The 22,799-nt window shown below is 37.3% G+C and overlaps 1 protein-coding gene across 5 annotated transcripts; it reads right to left on the bottom strand.

The window, feature by feature from the left end:
- Positions 1–682: 682 nt before the first annotated feature.
- Positions 683–19,410, bottom strand: ABHD18 (abhydrolase domain containing 18). 5 transcript variants are annotated; one of them, XM_061360392.1, is made up of 14 exons: positions 19,392–19,410; positions 18,414–18,522; positions 15,365–15,449; positions 14,501–14,601; positions 12,823–12,901; positions 12,655–12,739; positions 11,843–11,870; positions 9,402–9,540; positions 8,539–8,628; positions 7,679–7,780; positions 5,987–6,359; positions 3,799–3,961; positions 3,000–3,183; positions 683–1,280 (listed from the first exon to the last, which is right to left on the bottom strand). In XM_061360392.1, the coding sequence occupies exons 2-13, from the start codon at positions 18,503–18,505 to the stop codon at positions 3,132–3,134; spliced, it is 1,389 nt and encodes a 462-aa protein (XP_061216376.1). In that variant the 5' UTR covers positions 18,506–18,522; positions 19,392–19,410; the 3' UTR covers positions 683–1,280; positions 3,000–3,131. The 5 variants fall into 5 exon arrangements, with proteins under 5 accessions (XP_061216376.1, XP_061216350.1, XP_061216341.1 ...); XM_061360366.1 differs by lacking the exons at positions 11,843–11,870; positions 12,655–12,739; positions 18,414–18,522; positions 19,392–19,410 and having other exon boundaries at positions 15,365–15,488; XM_061360357.1 differs by lacking the exons at positions 683–1,280; positions 11,843–11,870; positions 12,655–12,739; positions 19,392–19,410 and having other exon boundaries at positions 2,916–3,183; positions 15,365–15,489.
- Between the last annotated feature and the right edge of the window lie 3,389 nt (positions 19,411–22,799).

Genomic DNA, 22,799 nt, shown 5'->3' with positions numbered 1-22,799 from the left:
CAGCAGCACTCTAAAATCCGACCACCACTCTCCCACTTTGCAAGAACAACCACCAGCAGCAAGGGTCATTTTTTTCAGCTACTGCTGGACAGTCCTACACTATGCTCTGAATTCACTGTGATAAAACACACCCTTTCTCGGAACACAGCAGCAAGATGTACAGATTTTAGACCCTTTTAAAATCAGAAGGGATTTTAAATAAATCTGGGAAATTACAGCATAATGAAGCCACTGAAAAGTACAAATGTGGAATAACAATGGTATCTTAAGTAGATGATATAAGCCTGTTCTCTTTATTAGGCACGATGGCATGTAGAAAAACATGACAGCAGTACCACTGTTCATTATGTGAAGCTTATCTTGTACTGTAGATTAACTCATTTTCTTGTGCTACACAGTACTAGTAGGAATAAAAAGGATTACAGGATGACAGTGAGACGTAGTCTGAATTCCTGATAATCAGAAAGAAAAAAAAAATCACACCTGGTTTGTTGGTTTGTGGTGTTTTTTTTTTTTTTAATTGAAAAACATTAAAACAAAAATGATCAAGGCCAGTTTTACAGTAAATTCAAGACATACAGGATGGCTTACCTGCTCTTTGGATTTAGTGCAAGAACCTTATTCCAACATTTTTCTCATGCAATTGCTGTATTAAAAATCACATTCTCATTCAGCATCAAAGTGGATTAACAATTATGTTTTCTTAGGATTTAATCTTAAAATCTGGTTTAAAAAGTCGATTTTTCAAAGGTTAAAAGCATTTACACAGCAATATTCCCCCCTTCCCAGAGCAGCTAAAAGCCTCCCGTGTCTGATAACTGCAGGAATAGATCATAGAGCTCATTTTTCCCTTTTTGTTATTCTAACCTGAGAAATTTCTTACATGCTTCCTAGTGGGCTTTCACTTTTGGCAACATTGCTTCAGTCACATAACGAAGTGTGATTTCTCATTCTTCTCAGAGACTAGTTTTTCACTACTTACCCCAAAAGACACTCCCACAAGCAGGAGTTGCCTTAGCATAAATCTGGTTCTGTGAATTGCACACCCTTTTGGCAATTTAAACCTTGTTAGTAATATCATCACAACACTAACCTCAGGATGTCAAGTTCCCATCAGTTGTGTAATTCCTAGTATTGTGCGCTTTGAAAATATTTACTTTGCATGTTATACTTTTGTAGCGAAGTTGATGGGTTTTGTGCTTACTCCTCTCCTTACAAAATCTATCTTTTCCACCTATCCATGCCTTTCCCTTGCTATCAGTTATCTCCTTTTCTCACAGCTGCAACAGAAACAGAACGTAAAGCACACATACATTTACAATGTGAGATCTAAACAAGCTGGTGAACAGCAGACAATGGTCTTGTAAAACATTAGTAGATGAATGAGCTTGTAAAATATAAACCCCATAAATCTTTTAGTATAGTATTCAAGTGTTCAGTTTTAAATTTGTAAGCTTACTGACATTTGATTCCTAACCTTCCAAAATTGTGTTTTAATATATTTAAATGTGCTAGTCACTTCACACTTGTTCCTTATATATATAACCCAAAAATGTGTAAAGAAATTATGAAAGAAACACTTGAAAGAAGCAACTTAACTTCCAACAGAATGTAACTTCTTCTGCATTTTCAGTAAATTTGTATGTTAAATAATTTGTGTTATTACAAATTGTTGCAGTTCAGTTTTACCTGAACTTATCTGATCTTCGAGTGAACAATGTTTTCTTCTCAGACACTAGTCCTGTCTGCCAGACTAAAATTCAAGAGAATATATTTATGCAAACTGATTTTTGTTTGCTTTATACTTTGTCTGTTAAAACCCCTTACACTAATAACAGAAATCAATGAACTGCTTTGATTTGAAAGGTGTGGGAGTCACATACCCCAAGAAATGGCTAGATCTTTCTGTTTGTTTCTGTGCAACTGGTCATTACAGTATTAAAATTAATACTGAAGTGTTTCAGTTTGCAACTTCTCTGCAAACTAGCTTTAAAAGAATGTTACAAGAGATTACCATGAAATAAGATGTGACAGCTGATGCATGACAACCTTTCATTCTACTGTAATTTGTTGGCACTTTTGATCCCCAAAAGATGAAACAATAAACTTTGGATTTTATTAAATATAATACTTTTTTTTTTTATTTCCCACCCAATTAAAAAACAACAGTGTTGAAAAATAAGGAGCTAACTTAACCGATTTGACAACCCTTAGTCTCACATGCATGTTTAATGTTATTGTGAAACTGTATTTTGCAATTCAGCACTGAGTACACTTTAAAAAGGACCTAAAAACCAGGTCTTTACAGCACCATGTAATCTGTTGCTGACTTTACTGCTTCTAAATAAAAAAATTATATTTTTATTTCCTCTCATGTTCTAAAAGAAAAAAAAAAAACAAAACAGAAGAACAAGTTCATGTTATCCAACCAAATGCATGTAAACAATTAATTACTAAACACTCCATTTTCACTTATTTGGGTCTTGTGTAACTGTTCAACAAACTGCTACATGGTTCTTCCAGAATGGCACCATTTAATTCAGTGGCAGAAAATTCTCAAACTCATTGAATGAAAATACCCCTCTCTCATTCTTCATTGAACTTTGAAAGTCTGGTTTTGCTACCTTTTCTACTATAGCTCATTTTCAATAAGAGAAAATCAGTGACAAACACAAGAGGCTGAGTGCTGGCAAAGCCATTCTACAACACAATAGGGATAGCAAGGAGACAAGGAAGCAAGAGGTACCTGGATCAAACCAGAAAAATACTGAATGCAAGAGAGCACCTTGGCCCAACAGCAAATTTTACATTCTTTCAATACTTAGAGTGGTCTGTTTTCAACTGATACACAATCCAGAATTTATTCAGAATTAAAGGAACACACAATGTGATTAAACATGAAGTACATGAATCACTGCCATTTGTTTTTCATGGGTAAAGCTGAAGCAAGCGTGTCAGAATGGCATCTGTCTGAAATGGAATTAGTGCTGGTACTTTACCATTTTTGATAATTGTTACCTAAACCGGTCAAAATCAGTGATCATCTACTCAATGTTGCAAGAGGCTTCTTTTCCAAATACGAGTTCCAGTGAGTGGAAGATGAGAACAGTTTGAATACATTATGAAGATTTTTAAACTGCGTATTTCTGAAGAAAGCGGTCAAATGCATCGTAAATTGCTTGTCTAAAACAAGGAGAAAAAGAAGATTATTTGTATAATTTGGGAATGGGCAGATACAATTTGTGTATTCCCATATACTTACAAATATATTTACAAAGCTATTATCACAATTTCAAAACATTTTCTCATTCAGATATTAAGTAACCTTTTCTTCTTCTCTTTCACTTCTGTAAATATATTTATGTTTTGGAATGAGTAGAACTGTCTACCAACCTTAATACAAGTGAAAACGTTAACAGATTTGGAGTTTTCCACTCAAACATGTCTGGAGATGGGTCAGACACACGCATAACTTATAATTTCGAGCAAATAAGGCTCAGAAGTTTTAAACAGCATTAAACTAGTGGTTAGCATACCTTGACATTGTAAATTGTTATTCCTTTTTGTTGTTGCTTAGACCTCCTAAATGGAATGTTCAGCCTTACTAATTCCTTCTATTTTAAAACTAACAGCACAACTATTTAGTAAATTCAGATCTGATAACTTGTTCTTCAAAGCAGTATTTGATATTTGTTACTTTAGAATAGTTACAGACTTGCTTTTAGAAAAAAAAATGTTGTGTCCCAAAATTCTGGGTTTAAGCTCTTGATTATCATTAAACTTTCCTGTTTACCTTACCTGAAGAGTCCTTGCTTGAAGAGGTAGGCACTCACATGACCTCCATCCAGATACCTAATTTCACATCCAGGCCAGATTTCTTGAAGACTGCGCACCCCAGTTCGAGGAATATATGCGTCCTCCTTTGCTTGTACAACTATGATTAAACTTGGGTCAACTGGAACTAAAGAAAAAATAAATCAAAACTGAATTAATCCCAACTAAAAAACAGAAACCCATCAACAGAGATTTCTGTTGTAAAAGTGCTCTCTATTTCTAAAAAACTGAAATTATTCTAAGCTTTAATAAAATTATATTTTCTGAAGTCTCCAGCAGAATTTATCTGTTTTCTGACATTACAGTAGATGCCATCATCAGTAGAGGCCATTAGTAGAAAAACAAACTAATCAATCCCGTTCCCTTCCTTAGAGCAGACAATTTCACAAGTCTCTGGAGAATGATATGAGAATTGTCTTTCCTCTACCAACAAAACTCTACTGCAATCAGAGGAGTTCTTTGAGATTTTGTTTTCAGCAAAAAGAACTAAGAGACACCTGAAATTCAGTAAAGTAGGATTTCCATATGATTTCTTCTTCCCTCAAGGAGAAGAAAAAAAGACAACTTTTAACAGGAGAGGACAAAGTACAGTGTGTATTCACTTTCTTTTCTGCTTCCTACATGTTTTAGTTAAAACATAAAAATCCCAACCTATTATTATGTATATACATATTTATTACTCATAACTAGAACTGCACTGATCAGATTACTAACAGGAATAACAACAAAATGATGTTGAGAAAAATAACACAAAAATGAATTTGGACACAGCACAGTTCTCTCTTCACAAAGAATATATGTGGTATGATAAAGAGTGACCAGCCAAGATGTTTTACAATGAGGGGTCACAAATAATTTAGACCCTCTCCTTTTATATATATCAGATCGCACACAGAGTATATGTAATGCTAAGATAGATTCTAGTTTTCCATTCAGTATTCCATGAAATCTGACTGCTAGGCAGATTTTCTGAAGCTCCTTTCTAGACACACTCCAAGAAAACTCTGGTAGGGGATGCAATGTCTCCCAGAGCATGGAGAGATCTAAGAGACAAGTGACACAAAGGACTACATCACTTGGACAAGTGCATTGGGATCACAGATCCTCTTAAGTTTCAAGAAAGGCCAATGCTTTAGCTAAGTGATACATTGATAAGTGTCTAGATAAACAGGAATGTTTGTACTTAGAATTAAGGCTTACAGGTTTTTTCTGTCTACTGAAATAACTTTTAAAGCTTTAGGGAAATCACTTACCTAGCATCCCTGGCTAGCAGTGATGTGGGACATTGTCCAAATCAAGAAATTGTCCAAATCAAGAACTCTGCACTAGTGCAGAAATATTTGGGTATATTCAGTGGAGTACTAAATGCCAGAATTAAAAAAACAGGTAGCACAGGGTCTCAGTATCAAGAACATTTTGACGTTCAAAGACAGCTCTGTCAGAAACATGTCTGAAGTCAAAGTATGTTTCTAAGACATGTTGAGAGCCCTCACATCAGCAAAAGCCTTTCAATCGGCAACAGGAAGAAATCACTTGTTTGCATTGCCTGCAAGTGGGCCATTGAAAGGGATTTGTCCCAGGCAAAAGGAAACTCAGGTTCATGAGATTTAAGGGTTGCTGGGCTACAGCTCCCTCTATGGCTGTCTTGGGAAACACAATATTCACTAGGCTGCATAGCCCCATACAAACCTCTGTGTATTTTTACAAGTCACAGTTGTTTAATCCAAGCATGATTCTCACCTTTTAGAGTACTTTCTAGCTAAAATCAGTAACAGATTCCTGCTTTATGAGACTGACTTGAATCTATTAGGAGATTAGCTACCTCTAGATATTACTCATATCACACAGATTTTTTTATTCTTAACAGAAATGTGCACTAACTCATATCTGAAAATAGCAGGCTAAAAATGAGTAAAGGTACTTAAAGGCAAATTTTTAATTCACTTTATCATTAGTTGGCCATTAAGAATAAACAGAAAAACAATTAAGAAATGGAGTGGTAAAGAGCTGCTACTGAAAAAATTCTCAAGATATTCTCCTATCTCAGATAAATTGCCAGCAGGTTTATACAACAGAGAATGAAGAAAATACCTTTCTTTCCATCATGTTATTCATTTTCCCAAACTGCACATTAAAACAAATAAATACATACCTGAGAAGTTAGCTACATGGGTACATTCATCCATTACTCCTTTCATGAACCTTAAGGATTCTCTCTGTAAAGTGTCACTCTTTCTCCTTTTATTTATCCTGTGTTCTTGTGAGCTGGTTAAGTTTTTATTGCTATTGCTACTGGTTGAAAATGTTTGATTTATGCACTGCATTTTAGGAGCATCTTGTGCTAAGAGTCTTTCTGATGAGGCACTTAGAGTACTTGTGGTAAAGCTGTGAACAGCTTCTTTAGATAGAGTTTTGCTTGAGGAATCAAGGTTGAACATTCTTGAAGTCATGTCCACATCGTTCAGACTGTCTACACTGTCAGGGAAGTTTTTAACGAAGTCTTGTCCCATCTTGAAGGAATCTGTCTAAACAAAGACAACCCGTTATTATTCATTAAGGGTTTCCCCTTTAAAACAGTTGGTTAATCTTATTTTTAAGATTAATTCAATATCAAAAAAGGAAAAAAATATATACATAAACAGTACTGTTCACAGTAGTTGTTATTTCCAGCATTAAATCCTGATCATTATAACCTCTTGATAATTTCATTCTACCTTGCTGTCAGCTTAAAAAATGAAGTATTTATATATAGTAGCTTATTATACAAATGTTTGGTTTAAATTCTATATTAAACTCTGAATTTATAATTGCATTCATTTAAGCTTAAATTTCTGGGTGATAGACATATGTGACCAGGTCTGATGTTAGGTTTAGGACCGAAAATCTACTGTCTCTAACCACTAGGAAGACACAAGCTGAATATCTTTCAAGTATTTCATTTTTGTCTGCTCCATCAGTGTTCCTGGTGTGTATTTTACTTACAATGGCAAGTGGTTAAGTAACTGTCTCCAACCCAGCCCCTCTGCTTCAGTCATAAGATGTTTGAAAAAGGACTGTCACAAAGCTAAGAATCTTAGGAAAAGTGATTTATCAGAATTGGCTAGAAGACATTGTTGGAACATATAAACAATTCTCAAGAAGTTATCACTCCAATCTAAAAGAGCCATGAAGCAACAAAATTCCCCTTGGGAAAACTCTTTCAACCCTAGTCAAAAAGAGACAAGAAAGCAAGAACTAATACACAGACAATAAATTATATTTCGTAAGGAGGAAGTAGCTGATTACAAAGCTCTCCCTCATGTGTATCCCAAATGCCTGTGCATTAGAAGTCTAAAGCTGAGGGAGGGCTAACAGCATCCACAAAAACAGAGACCTAGAAAAGTAACTTAATGTTGCTATGTATTAAAAATATTCTACAGCATTGAATATTTGGAAGCAGTTGCTTCAAAGGGCAATAAATCATATTTTAATGTTTACATGCCAGGCTATTGGTTTTCCAGACTATAAAGCCAGTTACTGGGAAATGTTATCTACAGTGTCAATGCTTTGATTAAATTAATTTTATGTAGGAGATTACACTACATGTAGTCATGGTAAAAGACTTGCAGCAATGTCTATACTTAACACACATTGTACGCACAAAACATTAACTTCTGTTTTCCAGGTTTTCCTTCAAAGATTATATTTATCAAAGGCTTGTTTCCTTACGTTGTTGTTTCCTTACGGACACAACAGGCAAACATGGTTTAGTTAACAATTGGCTACTTTTACTGAAAATAAAAAGAAGTGACATTATTTGTAAGATCAGCAGTATTAGCCAATAGGGAAAATAAACTATACTTACTCCACAGTATTCAAGCATTTGAATGATTTCTTCTTCATAAACAGTTTGTGTAAAATACTGTTTCTCTAGCTCTCTCCAGTTCACCGCCTTGCTTAGCACACCCTGAGATGATAAACACAAGTGTCTGGTACACAAGTAAAACCCAGAGATCATTCTCAATGATATTCAGACAAAATTGATCTGTTCCTCTCTGGGACTTGACTTTTCCAGTGGAATTCTGCCCAAGTTCCCAGATAACCCTTAGATATATTGTGATTCAATCATAACCACTTATTACAACATAGGACATGGAAACCTACCAACCTTTAAAAAAACAAGCAATAAAAAAGGGGGGGGAGGGAGGGAAGAAGGCATAAAACAGTCCAACATAGGGGTTACACACATCTAGACTGTGCTAAACCCACAATGGGTGTCAGAGCCAGTTTTTACATTCACCTACCCCAGCAGCAGCAGTGACAACAGGATACCACTCATGGCAGTAGCAGCAGCATTGTTACCTAACTATTTAAGCCCAGCATTGTTACCTAACTATTTAAGCCAGGCTTGGAACAGAAGAAAACATTTTTTCATGGCTTGCTTCCTCATCACCTCACAATTCAGAGCAGGATTCTAATCACTGTCTCACAAACTAGCCCCAGCCCCTCATTTGGTAAATGACCCACTGAAGTAGCTCCAAGATACCTTCCTTATCATGCATTGTATATCCTGAGCAGGAAGGGTGGGTTTTGCTACCAGCCCCTAATAGAGGCTGAGGTGTGACTAAATGCCCTAACTGAAAAGGCAAATGTGGCCAAGCCAAACTTCTTAACTTACATATCTGATTACATTCTAGCATATGAACAAAAATACATGTTAATTACCGTAGTAAAGACTGCAGAAGCTGTTGACCAGGAAAGACAGGGAATCAATGGCAATGGTTTAGGCCAGTTTGTCACTGCCAGTGAAGCCATCTAGAATCAAAGGTACTTATTACATATTTTAATATAGAATTCACAATATGGCAAAAAGTACTCTTTTACCTTCAATTTATTTGTTTCTACAGTATCAAATAAATACACAGTGCCAAAGCAAAACAGCAAAACAGAGATATGTTGTTTTAATATGCTTTGTACCTATGTCACATAGACCAATGATTATCTGTAAAGACACAAGCAGTAATATTTTAACTGTGATTAGTCTGTCAAGCATCTTACTAACACACTGCTGTTTTAGTTTGAATATGCAGTGTGAGACACAAAATCTTAACCACTTCACCACAGAAATCTTCTGTAATCAACTGGGGAAAACAAGATGAGTTGAGAATAGAACTGACACCAAAAGTTACCTCAATTACAATATGACTATAAACAGGAGTTATTTCACACAGTGCATTCAAGCACAAAAGTTTAAGCAAGAAGGATGGAAGAAAAGGAAAACTAATCAATTGATCAGTACAGGCTTTCTTTCAGAAAACATTTCTTCCCGCTCTCCTTGTGGAAAATACCATAATTATAGCTTATATTCTTATTAAGGCTGTCAGGAGATAGCTGACAAAGGGCTCCATGAGGATTATACTGATTCAGCACAACAGAACATGAGAACTGGCAAAAAAAATTTTCTCACAACTTTGTTTATTTTGAAATATTTCTGAGGGGAACATTATAAAACAAATTATTTCCGTATGCTAAATGATCAAATGAGAAGTTGAAACAAAAATTACTGAACAGGAAATATAAAAGCTTACATGTCCTCCCATGGATATTCCAGTCATCCCTAGTGGTCCATAGCCTTCTCTCTCTAGCCAGTGCAAAAGAGCTGCCGACTCTAGAACAAGAGCTCCTCCCATCACGAACAGGTCCGAGACATTTTTTAAACATGATCGTCTTTTCTCCCAAGAAAAGGAAAATATAGCATTTATTTTCTAAGATTAGATTTTGACAGTTCTCATCACTCTATACATACTTTTATACAAAGCCTTTTACAATCCCAGAGAACTCTGGAGCTCAACCTTCCTGTTGATTCATCAGGAGAAAAAAAGCAAGTCCAGATTCTCTGGCACTTGTACATTTTCATCTAAGTGAAGACTAGAAACAAGACACCTGCTAAGTTTCTAGTATAATATAACTGATAGGCTGTTCTTGTCGAAACAGATATTACCAACATCAGAATCTCATTAGAGGTACTCTTCTGTCTTGTAAAGCTATAACAAATCTTTCAGAAGTGGAATCAAAGCGATACAGTCCTAGACCAAACTCACACATCTCGTTTGCAGAAACAGTTCTCTTTTTTTTTCCCCCTTTTTCTTTCTTTTTTTTTTCCTATTATTTACCTGTTTTACATCATTAAAAAATTGCACACAACATTTGAAGACCAATCAGTATGTCAGCTTTGGAAGCACTCATCAGTGTCACTGTAAGACTGAAATTGTGAACTGGGAAGTTTGCCACGGTACTGAGAAATTCATGTAGGGTACTGCAAAGCATTAAAACACAGAGGAAACAAGCAAAAAAAAAAAAAAAGGTAGAAAGTTATTCAGCTGAACCATGAGATGCACTAAAAAGTGTGTGTGTGGGGGGGGGAAGTGTTTTACAGAGCAATTAACACATCTTAAATTTGGGGAAAGGAGCTGTGTATTTTCAGTATCACACAGGTTACAAAAGGCTACTTACTGGCTTCTGCCAGCATGCACTCACATTTGAGACACTAGGAAGCACAAGGACAAAGCTTACTGTGCAAGTCACAGAAATGAACTGCGCTGCTGCAGGCCAGTATTTATAAGCTAATGTAATTCTTTCCTACAGCTTTGTTATGAGATTCTTCAGTTCCCTCCAGCTGCTGTATTTATTAAATAGTTACAAGCATATTAACTAAGCCTAAGCTGCTGCTCTGCAACTTTGTACGAAAGAGTAACAACTGCGGGTTGTGGTATTAGACTGAGCACTCCTCTCTCAAAGAATCCTCCTCTACATCATGCATATACCAAGTCCTCAAGCTGGACAACTGAGTCAGAAATATCCTCACCAAAATATTTAGTTTATCCTTCTGCATCAGACTCTGAGTAACTGGAGAAAAAACACCAATGGACAGATTCCAAAACACACTCGCCTGTCACATTCCTATAATCTTCCACTTCTAACTGCAATAATAAATACATGTTTAAGCAGTTCTATCAAAACAATCTTACAACAATTATATTCATTGGTTAATGTCAAACTTTTTTCTTTAAAAAAAGTGATCCTTATGCCAAAATAGATATAAATATGCAACTGCTTTGAAAAAGAAACAATTTTTAAATTGAATTTCTTTTTTTTTAAAGTATTTTTTAAGCTTTTGGATTCAGGAAATCCAAATAAAATCTAGAAAATCTAAAATGCTGTAGTATGAGACAATGTTCTACATCAAGTCCTAATAGAAAGGACAGGTTTAAAAACAAATCACCTTCCATGCATCTTCTATTTATGTTAATGTCCAAGCTCGGATTAAAAAGGATTAAAACACCAACTTGTATTTGGACTTTAAGAAATAGTAGTTGACTAATACCACAGCTTTGTCTCAGACACATACCCTGCTGAATTCTGTTAATGCTTCAGAAAACGTGAAAAGCAAAGAACCAGAACCACCTAATTAGGCTTCTGAATTCCTATTTAAGAAACCGAGGAAGCAAGTCCTGTAAAATACTGAACATTGCAGTTTCCACTGATTAACAAACAAGCAACACCAAATTTATTTACATGTCTGACTGCAAATCTTTAAAATACCTTGGAAAAGCAAAATCTTAGCAATTATAACAGGGAAATACACTATCTGCACAAAGCTTATCCACGGCTGCCTGTATTATAATTGCAGTATTTGTACATGTACGGTTGTGAACAGGAAAATAAATAGGTACATGCATTGCATACATTTCAATAAACTGGTGCGTGCATTTACACAACTTGCTTCATCTCACCCTACACTGCATGCTCACCCGGTGCAAACTTCCTTGATCACTGTGATCTCTTAACAGAAGGAATGACAAAGCAGTCTAGCAGAGAGTAGACAATTTCACATTAGCAGGTTACAAGTGCTCCATGCTTGGGACATTTTCTTTCTTAATAAATTATCAAAGTTTACACCACTTTGAGCTTCTTAAGAAAGGTGGTATTTCAAAAGGACAGCATCTATGAATGCAACAGTAATACTTACAATTGATCCTTAGGTTTTCTACAGCCATGTAAAAGACTCAAGTTAAAGAAAGTAAAAAGTTTCTATATAAAAACTGGCAATTAAAAAAAAATAAATAAATCACAAATAGCAGAGATTAATTAAAATTCGGAACTGAAATCCCAAACATTTAACTGGAACTTACATGTAGTTTAATGATGTAGTTTGCAATGTAAGATTTTACTTTTGTTAGGTATATGGGTAGGAAGAAAGTGTAACTAGGCATCCTATTTAATAAAACTGAATAGCAGTATTATAGAACTTACTGATGAGTTGATGACAGGACAGAAATTCACCTTTCTTTTTTTTTTTTAACCCACCCCCATTTTAAATGGTAGCAGCAAGTTTCTTGGAAGTCCCTGAGGTACCAAAGGGCTGCATTTGAGAAAGGAAGGCCAGAGAGGCAACCTTGTTTCCTGTCATCAACACATCCAAAAGTCACACAGTATGATGCTGAATGAAGGCAGAGCTTTCACTCTGTCATGGCTAAAGGAATCATACCAGTACTTTGATCAGTACATGGATTCATACCAGGACTTTAATGACTACAGTAAGAAGCTGTCAAAGACATTTTTAAAAATGTCAAAAATCAGAAAAGCAGTACTTGGTGTAAAAGTAGTGCGTTGTATTAACTGTGTTCCACAACTTGTTTCTGCAATACATTGCTCTTTGCTTCTGTCTGCTTGAGAAATCCACTGGAAATCAATCCACAAAGTAGATATTATATCAGTGTCACAAGTCTTCTGCCTTCCAGTGAGAACAGAATAACTATGGTGCTTTCCACAGAAGGATATAATAAGGGTTTTCTAGCAATAGGGAAGCCATACAGGCTTCTTTAATCATTGGGCGTGCCATTAATGTGCGTCTCCTCCAGAAGTGCTAAAGATAAGATGCACAAATATATATTAAGATAAAGTCTTAAATTACTCAATAACAATCAACTTTACATTTTGCATACTCACATGATCTCCAGTGCCTGCTAAATGAATGCACACAGGTCTGTGCTTGCTGTTCCATCTTCTGGGTATGATGAACTGAAATCTATGAGAAACAAATACCTATTTTAGCTAAGTATATCTCTTTACAAGCTATATAAAAGAAATTAGTCTAAAACAAAACCAAAAAAAGACAGAATAAAGTATTTTTCTAACCCATGCAGGGAAACTGCCATAGATTCAGCAATATAATTTTTCATAAACACATACAACAAAGAAAGGAATTCAAAAGTAAAACAGGGTAAATCCCAAACAAGAAAAGGACTCAAGCTGCAAGATCATGTCCCTAAAAAAGACCACTACCTCATTGTCACTATTTAAATTTTGCAGACTGGAAAAACGGAACTTCAGATGAGCAGCCTAAACAAGTATGACTAGCTCTCCTAGGCAGCATTGCTATTTCTCTCCTGAGGCACAACAGCTGAAATCAAAGATTAAGACAAGCAGTATATTTAAATTAAATAATAAATACATAAAATAAATCAAAACCCCAACATACAAACAATGAAGCTATTCTATACACAACAACAATTACTCAACATCTGCTGCTGCTACTCAGGTTACTGACAGTCTAACTCCTGGGCTGGGGGGAAGAGTTCACTTCTGAGCCACTAGCATTTCCCCCACAAGATGGAGCACTGTTACCTACAGATGTGTTACACTTTGGAAAAAACTATTCACGTGATGCACAACGACCTTAAGGGAAATTCGTAGAGCATTTCAAAGCTGTAACAATACTGTACAATGTAACAATTAGCAGAATTTGTCTACAAAGTGTAAGGGAATATATATAAAGAAACAAATCAGTATACTATGTTTTCCAGTATGGTACTAATTCGTCCAACAATGTTAAGAGACAGTTTCTTTCTCTAACCCAAGGAGGGGCGAAAGAGAACTGATATTTTGACTATCAAACTTTATCTGACATTCCTTAGTGCTACATGGTTGACTGCACATAAACCCACCAACCAGCGGTATGGATAAAATTGACAATGCCAGTATCAACCTGCACTGACAAACTTCTATGTTTAACATTTAAGTTACTAAGCAAAGCTTGGGGAAAAAAAAATTCTTCACAAAAGTTTAGCTCAAAATGAAAACAGAAATTATGCTTCCTCTTTTTCTGATTATTAGGGATAATCCAGCTTGCTGGGTACCTTTGTACACAATATTTGTATTCAGTGTATATGGAAAACTGGAATTGTTCCTTCAAGTATAGTATGAGAGGCTTCTTTCACATAAACAGCTTCTTCTGCTACATATGAAACAAAGAACTACCGTCCTTCATTTCCAGCATACTGCTCCTTTGGAAAAAAAAAAAAAACAAACCGAACAACCAAGCAACCAAATTATTAAAAAAGCCCAGGGTATTCTAAAGCTTAGTGCAATACGATTTCTACACCAAAAAAGTATATACTTTCTAGGGGACTTTTAATTTATTTACACACCGATTAAACTATCACATGTATTTATTTTCACTTTTGAGATCAAAATTATTCCAACATGTTAGTACAAAAAAGTTTGAAAACTTTTACAGAGAATTTGTATCACAATACATTAGCTTCACAATAAAACTACCTACAGACCATTCTTATTTCCCTATAGTACTAGTTTCAGAAAGGAAATAGCGCTTGGTTTCTCTCACCTTGCTATAAGAGATTCAACTGGCAGGATACCTGGGACATAATGAGCCAATGGGGAAATAAAGTGCCCCTCAAGGATTTTACAGTCAGATTGCTCCTCAACCTACAGAGAAAATGCGATGATAGCATACATTTCAGAGAGTTTAACTTACTCTGAAAGCCAATTTCTTATACCAGACAAATTTGTTATAGGATAAAAATGTACTGAAAAAAAAACCCAAAGCTGAAGTCTGTTTCAAACAGGCATACACATTATCAACACAGTCCAAACATTTGTTTCAAACTCTGCTTTTATTAAATGACCTATTAAAGGCATTAATGAATAAAGTGTAATACTATCCCATTTTAAATAACTTTCATAACACATACTAAATTTTCAGCATTTTTTGAGCTTTGAGATCTGACATCCCACACCCCAACTATTGTATTACTGAGGAAAAAATAAAACAGGAGCTGTATAGCCACTGCTCTATTCTCAGTTTCATTCTCCTCTAGCAGCCAACGTAACCGCTCATTTTTCCATCCCTTCCAAGCCCATTTCACTTTTTTGCCATTGCCTCGCAATTCCATCCACAGCAGATTAAAAAAAAATAATTTAAAAAGTCAAAACAACAAACTGTTAAAAGCTTTCAGCTTTCCACAGCATTGACCAGGAGTACATTTATCTGACTTTAGAACTACTATTAATTTCTGTCCCCTATGCACACTTTCTAGATTTAATTCAGACATCAGGAAAACACAGATTCACATGATATTAAGATTCAATTCTATAAAAGCAGCCTGGTAAGTATTAAGTTAATTTCGCCTTTATGTACCATCAGGAAAATAAATTTGCTTAAACTACAACACATCTTGCTTGTAAGTACCTTGTCAATGAACACTGGGTAATCTTTTGAAACCAGCGTTTGGCATTTTTCCCTGTTTCCAATAATCTTTCTGAATTCGAATATTCTGTTGAAAGGAAACAAGTAGAGAAGATTCAACTTTTAATCTAAAAAAAGAGAAGATACATGTATGAAATTTCAGGAGCTAAAGTAAACCACAAAGAAAATAAAAGTTATGAAGCCAGTTTTGCATTTACAGATTAATCACTTATCAAAGGGTATGGATATAAGAATTTTTTTTAGTTCAAAAAAACCCCAAAACAATTCAGGTATATTGCTTATGGTTGGACAGCTCTTAAACAGTATTTTACACCTGATATGTTGAAAAGTTATGTAATTTCTCAGCCAAAGTAAGAAATAGCTCAGCTGCCCACACCAGAGTATTGTTGCCAATACAACGGTCTGAGATCTAGCTGGAAGCAAGTTTCAAGCAGGACTCAGGGAAGTTCATGAATGACAAACACTGGTGGGTAAGGTTGATAGCTGGAAGGTAAGACTACCATTAAGCACCACCTGGGTAAGCTGGAGGAACAGGTCAACAAACATCCTAAGGTTCAATGATTAAACTGCAAAATCTTGCACCTAGGACAGAACAGCACCATGCAACAATACAGGATGGGAACTTCCCAGCTCTACTGGAAAACACATAAGGTGTCTGGTGGACAGCCAGCTGAATGTGAGCTTGCAGTGTACCCCCGCAGCTGGGAAGACCAACGGTATACACTGCATCCAGCAAGAGATCAGCCAGCAGGCGGAGGGAATAGGGTTTGCATTGCCTGGGGCACAGGAGGCTAGTGGGGAACTCTGGTTGCTTTCTTCTGCTATTTATATGGACTGCAGAATCTTACAGGAAAAAATGAAACAAGACTCTCCTCACAGTTATACAGCGAGAGGACAACAGGCAATGGCTGTGCATTACAACACAGGAAAATCCTACTGGAACAGAGTAAGAGATTTTATTCACAGTGTTAAAGCACCAGAAAAGTTGCCCAGGGAAACTATACACAATCTCCATCCTCAAGGGACTTATTTTTTTTTTCCCTAAATCAAACGAATGCAGTGCCAACTGACTTGAATCAGCTAAGAAGTTAGCTTTGTTTTGAAAAGGGATTTGGACTAGATGCCCTCAAGATGGCCCCTCAACCTTAAATACTCTATTCTAAGAATAGCTTGCTTGTTCTTGTGATTGTAAATACACATGAGTATGGAGGCAAACTAAATACAGACATGTTCTGTTTCACACTCAATCTTCCAAAAATACTGCATTCATGTATTTCCTCTGCAGTTAGGACGATACTGAAGGCTAAATCTTACACATGTCAGAGGAATTTCAACTCTTGTCAATAAGTCAAGGATAAAGCGTTAGGACATCAACAGTCATCACATCAAGGGTGTGCACACAAAACTTCAGATTACATGTAGGCATGGTAGTCCGTAATATCAGTTAACGCTTGAAGATTAAGAAATTAAGTAATTTATTCTAATGGAGCCTCACAGCAATCACTTAAGAAAAAAAAAAGGTAGGGGGGGAAAGAATGCTGACACTGTTTCTGGCATGCATATAGGGAGTGGTGCTCCCTCCTCCCAGTAGCCACTGTGAGGAGTTGGGAGGAGGTGGTATTCTTCCTTCTTCACGTGAGTCCAAACTGTTGGGGAACAGCTCATCTTATTCCTATTCAGGAACAATATATAGAACAAATTCTTCTTCCACTTTCCAGATCAGCTGGCCAGCAAGCCTGCCTTGTGTTTCCCCCACTCCTTCGATCTCATGTGAGAGGCTTCCCCCCTTTCTATGAAAAATGAATAGCCAATACCATTATTACTACCAGCAATGCCTCCTTATTTCTGTTTGACACGAGTGTGAGTACCCTTATGGATACCATGCAAGAGAAAAGGCTTGCCTAGAATTGCAATAGCTAAAAGCAGAATTAGCCAGAAGTTTCCCTACATGGATAGTATTTCTGCTGGGGGGCAATGAGAATAGGAGTGTTAAACTTCATGGCTCACCAAGAACCTAAAAGTTTTTCAGAGAGGGTTTTGATAACACTAAAATGTGCCATTTCAGATACACGCACATGTAACATAATACAGAAAGGCTACCATAAAAAACACCCCACATTTTTTGCTTATTCCAACAACAGTAAACATTTTAAAAATCCAGCATTCTTATTTTGCAGGAAAATCTGCTACTAAGAGAAATACTAAGAGACATATAAAGCAATCCAAGTGCCATTTCAAGATGAGACGTTTCACTTGGACTTAAAAACAATCTCCCACATAACTTCGCTGCTATCCACAGTGAACAAAATTTTATTTCGCTTTTTAAATTATTGACTTTCAAATACATAATAAATAGCTTATTAAAAGAAAATTTATCATTTCCTATTTAAATCTTATGTGATGCACAATACATATTGTTCAGTCACTTAATATTTAAACTTAAGAAATGCACATGCTCAACTTCCAGGCATTACTCTTAATAATAACTAATAAAAATCAGCTAATAAATTAAGAACTAACTCCCTTTTTTTTTTTCTTTTCCTTATTTTCAAGAAATCTAAAAAGAACAAGTTTACTACTTTGGGCTACAAGAGAAACTTCTATTTACATCTTACACTTGTAAAGCTCATTGCTACTACTAAGAAGTTACAGAAAGCTAGCAAGATCCTTTTTAATGTTACACAGAACTCCTCTGCAAAAATTCAGCAAGTTTTGTTTTTAAAAAAACATTTTCAGAGATGCTGCTTGAAATATGTTATTATATATGCATAAGTGAAAAATCAAACTGGACACATACATTCTCTCAAGAAGAGCCTTTTAAAACACAAACACTGAGCAAACCACTCAAAGACTTCTTTTAAAACCAGTTTCTCCCTTTAAATAGAAACAAATGGTTTTCCAAACAGAACAAACTTTAACAGTTTTGTTTGTTTTTAAAAACAAGACAGTAACAATTTCTGATACTTCAAGGGGTGGGTTAGGTTTTTTTAATAAGAAGTACTGTTTATGCTGTTATTTCTTAACAAGTCACCTTTTCAGATCCTCTGGCTTTCCCCATCCTCTGATGAAAAGTTTAGTGAGGAGAAGCTTTCTGTACAAGACATCTAATTTGCTTACACCCATTAGCAGCAAACTGACATCTAGAAAAAAGGACAAATGAAAACAAGGCAGTTAAACAGGTTGAGTGGCAAGTTCATTGATTGTAACACAGACCAGGTTCCTATTCTGTTGTCTCTATTAATGAAAAGCCATACCATTTTAACCCAAGGAAGTTAACCTTGACCTTCAGGTCCATTATTTTCATGTTAAACAAAATACAAGTGCAGGTAATACAAACTCCAGGTGGGGTTTTTTTGTTTGTTTGTTTGCCTGGGTTTTTTTTGTTTTTTCGTTTTTTAGAAAAATGGCATTTAGGAGTAGGGTTTTAACATGCCTAATTTAAGCAGAAATTTATTAAGTAACTGATGACAAGCCAAATGAATAGGCACACAAGGTCACAGAACTACATCTTCAACCAGTCCTAAAGTCAACCTGTACTTTAATTGAACTGATAAAACTGAGTGGCATTGATCTCTGCCCTGTCAATATAGCTGCAACAGCAAAAGCTTTTCAGTCAACACAAGGCTTTCATAAACATATCTCAGAAAGGAAGCTTGAAATACTATTTAAATAATAAGAAGACTAGATCTCTGGCTATGTAGTTATTCATTGATTAAAGAAATAAAGAAAAAAAGAAGTACTGATGTGGAGAAAGCTTATTTTTGTAAGCTTGTTTTTGTTGGAGTCTTAAACATATATCCTAGCCTTTATTTTACTTATTCCTTTCCAAATTTCACCAACTCATTACTTATGGTTTTGAAAGTGATACTCCTATTTCCCTCAGGGAAGAAATCACATCATCAAAATCCTTGCCAGAGTAATTTCTCTTTTAGCAAATACACCAGCCCGAATACAGCTGAAGGAAACAGGATTTTAGACAAGCTGAGCATAATTTTAAAGCAATACTTACTGAAGGAAACAGGCAGCCACTACTGTGCTTTTCCAGTGGGGGGGGGGGGGGGTGGTGAGGTGGGAATGGGAGTGGGAAGAGAATTTGAATTTGGTTTCTTGCTTAGCAGGATACAGGTGATTCAATTAAAAAAAAAAAAAAAATCCTCCAAGGTCTGTGTACACCTAAGAAAACAACAGATTTAAAGATCAATACTCAGCAAGTTACCTTCAACTATTTTCTAGAATTTCCAGATCCCTCCATACTAAATGGACTAAACTTCATCACACTCCAAACCAGGGTATGGGTTTTTTTTTTTCATTTTCATCCAAAATTAATTTATTCTGCGACACTTTAACATGGTTATTCTTAAAATACACTTGTCTGAATACAACAAGTAAAAATTGTGGTCAGATTAACAAATACATTTCTTTGCACTTCTAAAAAGCCAATGCTTAAAGTGTTTTTCTTTTTTCCATATATTGATTCTTAACACCCAGAATAAGTTATTACCAAAACAGAAATTATAGACAACTTTAGGTACATCAATACTAGAACATGCATGCTAGAAAGCCACCATGGTTCTATATGCTGTGAACACAGGGCAGAAATAAATACCTGAAACCATCAGAGAGTCAAAGTGGGGACCTCGTATTTTAACACGAGTTCGTATTCCACCAGTTGCAAACAGCTGACTGTCAGCTCATTATTCTGACCCGTAGCACCTGCTTGGTCTAGCAGAATCACAACTTCAATATAGTCTTTTTCCTTGCCCACTCTGGAGATATCCATTGACCACACATGCTGTTGGGTTGTCAGATGGGAAGTGTTTGGTAGCCTTTGCTTTTTGGAGCAGGGGGACAGCTTGGCATTTTCCTGGTGTTTGAAGAGAACTGGGTGGTGCAGACAGGGACAGTAATACTGAGCAGACCCTCTATGGGGCTGGGAAAACAGTTCACTGAGTGAGTACCCACAAGTAAATCGATGCTGTCAAAAATATACTGAAACTGGGTTTGCATTTCTATTGGTACACTGCTTAGCAGTAACAGTGAAAAGAAATATTAATGAATGCTTTGATGCTTAACAAAGCAGATTCGTATGTTTTGTTGGTTGTTGTTTTGGTTTTTTGTTTTTGTTGGGGTTTTTTTCAATTCTCTCCAAAAAAGCGAAATGAGAAACACAAAGATGTTGATTTCGCTGCGAGTTCAAAAGCTGGCCTGTTGAACTCTCTCTATTGCACCAAGAGTATGCCAAAATAAGTTTCTAAGCAAATCCAATATATTTAAATGCAAGATTGACTGGAATAAAAAGAGTTGTCTCATCCTGTGAATATTCTAGTTCATTGATTGAATAAAGACTCCAAGGTAATTCAGGATATTTCAATTAATCATGTTCAAGATTACACCACTACTGGAAAGTGTACAGGAAACACTAAACAAAAAAATAATATTCCAAGTACATGAAGTATGTTGTATAGAACTTCTCAGAAACATTACCGAGATAAACAAAATGGGAGGGTGAGCCCTATTTTTATCTTAGTAACAAAAGGGTTGGACATGCCTCAGTTGCTGCCCATCAGTGTCTACATGGAAAGACAAAGACAAATACTTTCACTGTCAGAAAAGGCAAACTCAGCTGTTGGAGGCTGAAGTTCTACAACTTCACAGTAGAAATAAAGAGTGTGAACTTGAGAAAAGAATCAGCAGAGCTTGCTTTGGAATAAGACTGGAGTTTGTTCCACAACTCGATTCCACACGTGTCACGTCACCATCCCTTTGTAAGACAGGCCAGATGGAAACAGTGACCTAATAAAGATGCCGCATAGTTGCATAGCCCAAGATACTGTACCTGTGTTATGAATATTTAATGACTATACTGCTAATGCCGTAAGCTTTACATAACTTTAAGTTGTGAATAGAAATTGTAACAGATAAAGGCACATTAAGAAGTGCCACTAAAAACCCCCTGCACTTTAATATAGTATTTTCCAGAGACAAAGACATGGAAACCTACAGATAAACTATACCTAGGCCCTTGCTGTAGGAAGAGTTTTGCTTTGCTTTCAGAATCCTCATGCTGCATATTAATTACACTTTTTTTGGTGTGTTCACTTATTTCATACAAACAGACACATTATTCATCCAAAATCCAATACATAAAAAGTCAACTGTTCCTTTTCACCCAATGCATGCCATTTTGCTTACAAGAAAACCACCACTGGAAAGTACATAGATTTTATTAAAGGCCCAGAGTACTTCTATTCATGAATATAAACATTCAGCTCCCACCAAGCAAACAAGCTGAAAAAGCAAAGAAGGTATGCCTATTTTTGAAGGCCAAGCCCTTAACTTCCCTGCCCCATTACTATTTCTTAAGAATCTCTCTCCCAGTGAACGTTAGATCATGACTTATTTTTTCCCTATTTTCTCAAGCAGTCTTTCAATAGAAGAAAGACAAGAAATCACAAAAATGTCACGCTGACAAGCCAGAAACAAGCCCCACAGCAATCTCACAAGACAGATAGGAAGGAACCTGCGGATGAACAAAGAGGCCTAACCCAGAAGCGCTACACCGCCCGCCCGCTGAGCGGCTCCCAATCGCTGCCTACCTCCCGCCTTTAAATCCACCCGCCCTGTGCTCAGTTACGAGCGATGGGGAGGCCAACCCGAGCACCTCCTGGTCCGAAGTGCAGGGCTCAACAGCCGGCGGCCCGCCGACAGCCGTATATCTCACTGGATGCTTGCGGAAACCCACTCAGGCCGCCGCGCCCTCAACAGTCCGTGAACGCGTCTGGGACGCGGAGGCCGGCGCGCCCTCAGCGGCCCCCCGGACACCGAGTCCGTCCCCCCGCGTCAGGACAGGGGTCGGTAACTCGCCGCGGGGCAAGGCCACCTCAGCCAGCGGCTGGAACATACCAGCAGCATTCCCTGGGGCTGGGCAAAGCCGTGAGGGAAGCCCCAGCGGCGCACAGCTCCTCCTCGCCCTCAGCGGAGAGCCCACCAGGCTGGCAGCCAGCCACTCCCCACTCCCCCCCCCGTTCCTTCCTGTCTCCTCCTATCCGAACCGCCCCACAAAGGTCACTCACCTGCGCGCCAGCGCTGCCGGAGCCGGGCACCGCATGGGCGGGCGGAGAGGGAGAGGGAGAGGGGAAGGAGGAGGAGGGAGAAGGTCGGGGCCGGCCCTAGACGCGGGAGGGTAAAGCCCCGCCCACACGCACACCCGCACGCACGGCTCTCAGCGGAGGCGCGCGCACGCACGAACGCACGGTTCTCAACGGAAGCAAGCGCGCGCGCGTGACCAGCGCGCACCGACCCCTCCTGGCTCCGGCCTCGCCACCGCCCACCGTTGGCGGCAGCGCCCCCTGACGGCGGAGGCGGCGGCGGGCGCAAAGGTTGGTCGGGACGGGCCGTGAGAGGGGTCGCAGCCCCG

The sequence above is a fragment of the Neopsephotus bourkii genome, unplaced genomic scaffold (genome assembly GCF_033783945.1).
Source record: "Neopsephotus bourkii isolate Nb327-2 ecotype Australia unplaced genomic scaffold, CSIRO-AGI_Nbou_v1 NB_107, whole genome shotgun sequence".
In the NCBI taxonomy this organism is placed as follows: Eukaryota; Metazoa; Chordata; class Aves; order Psittaciformes; family Psittacidae; genus Neopsephotus; species Neopsephotus bourkii.
Note: the sequence above shows the minus strand (reverse complement) of the source record. Positions and strands in the feature narration are given on the sequence as shown.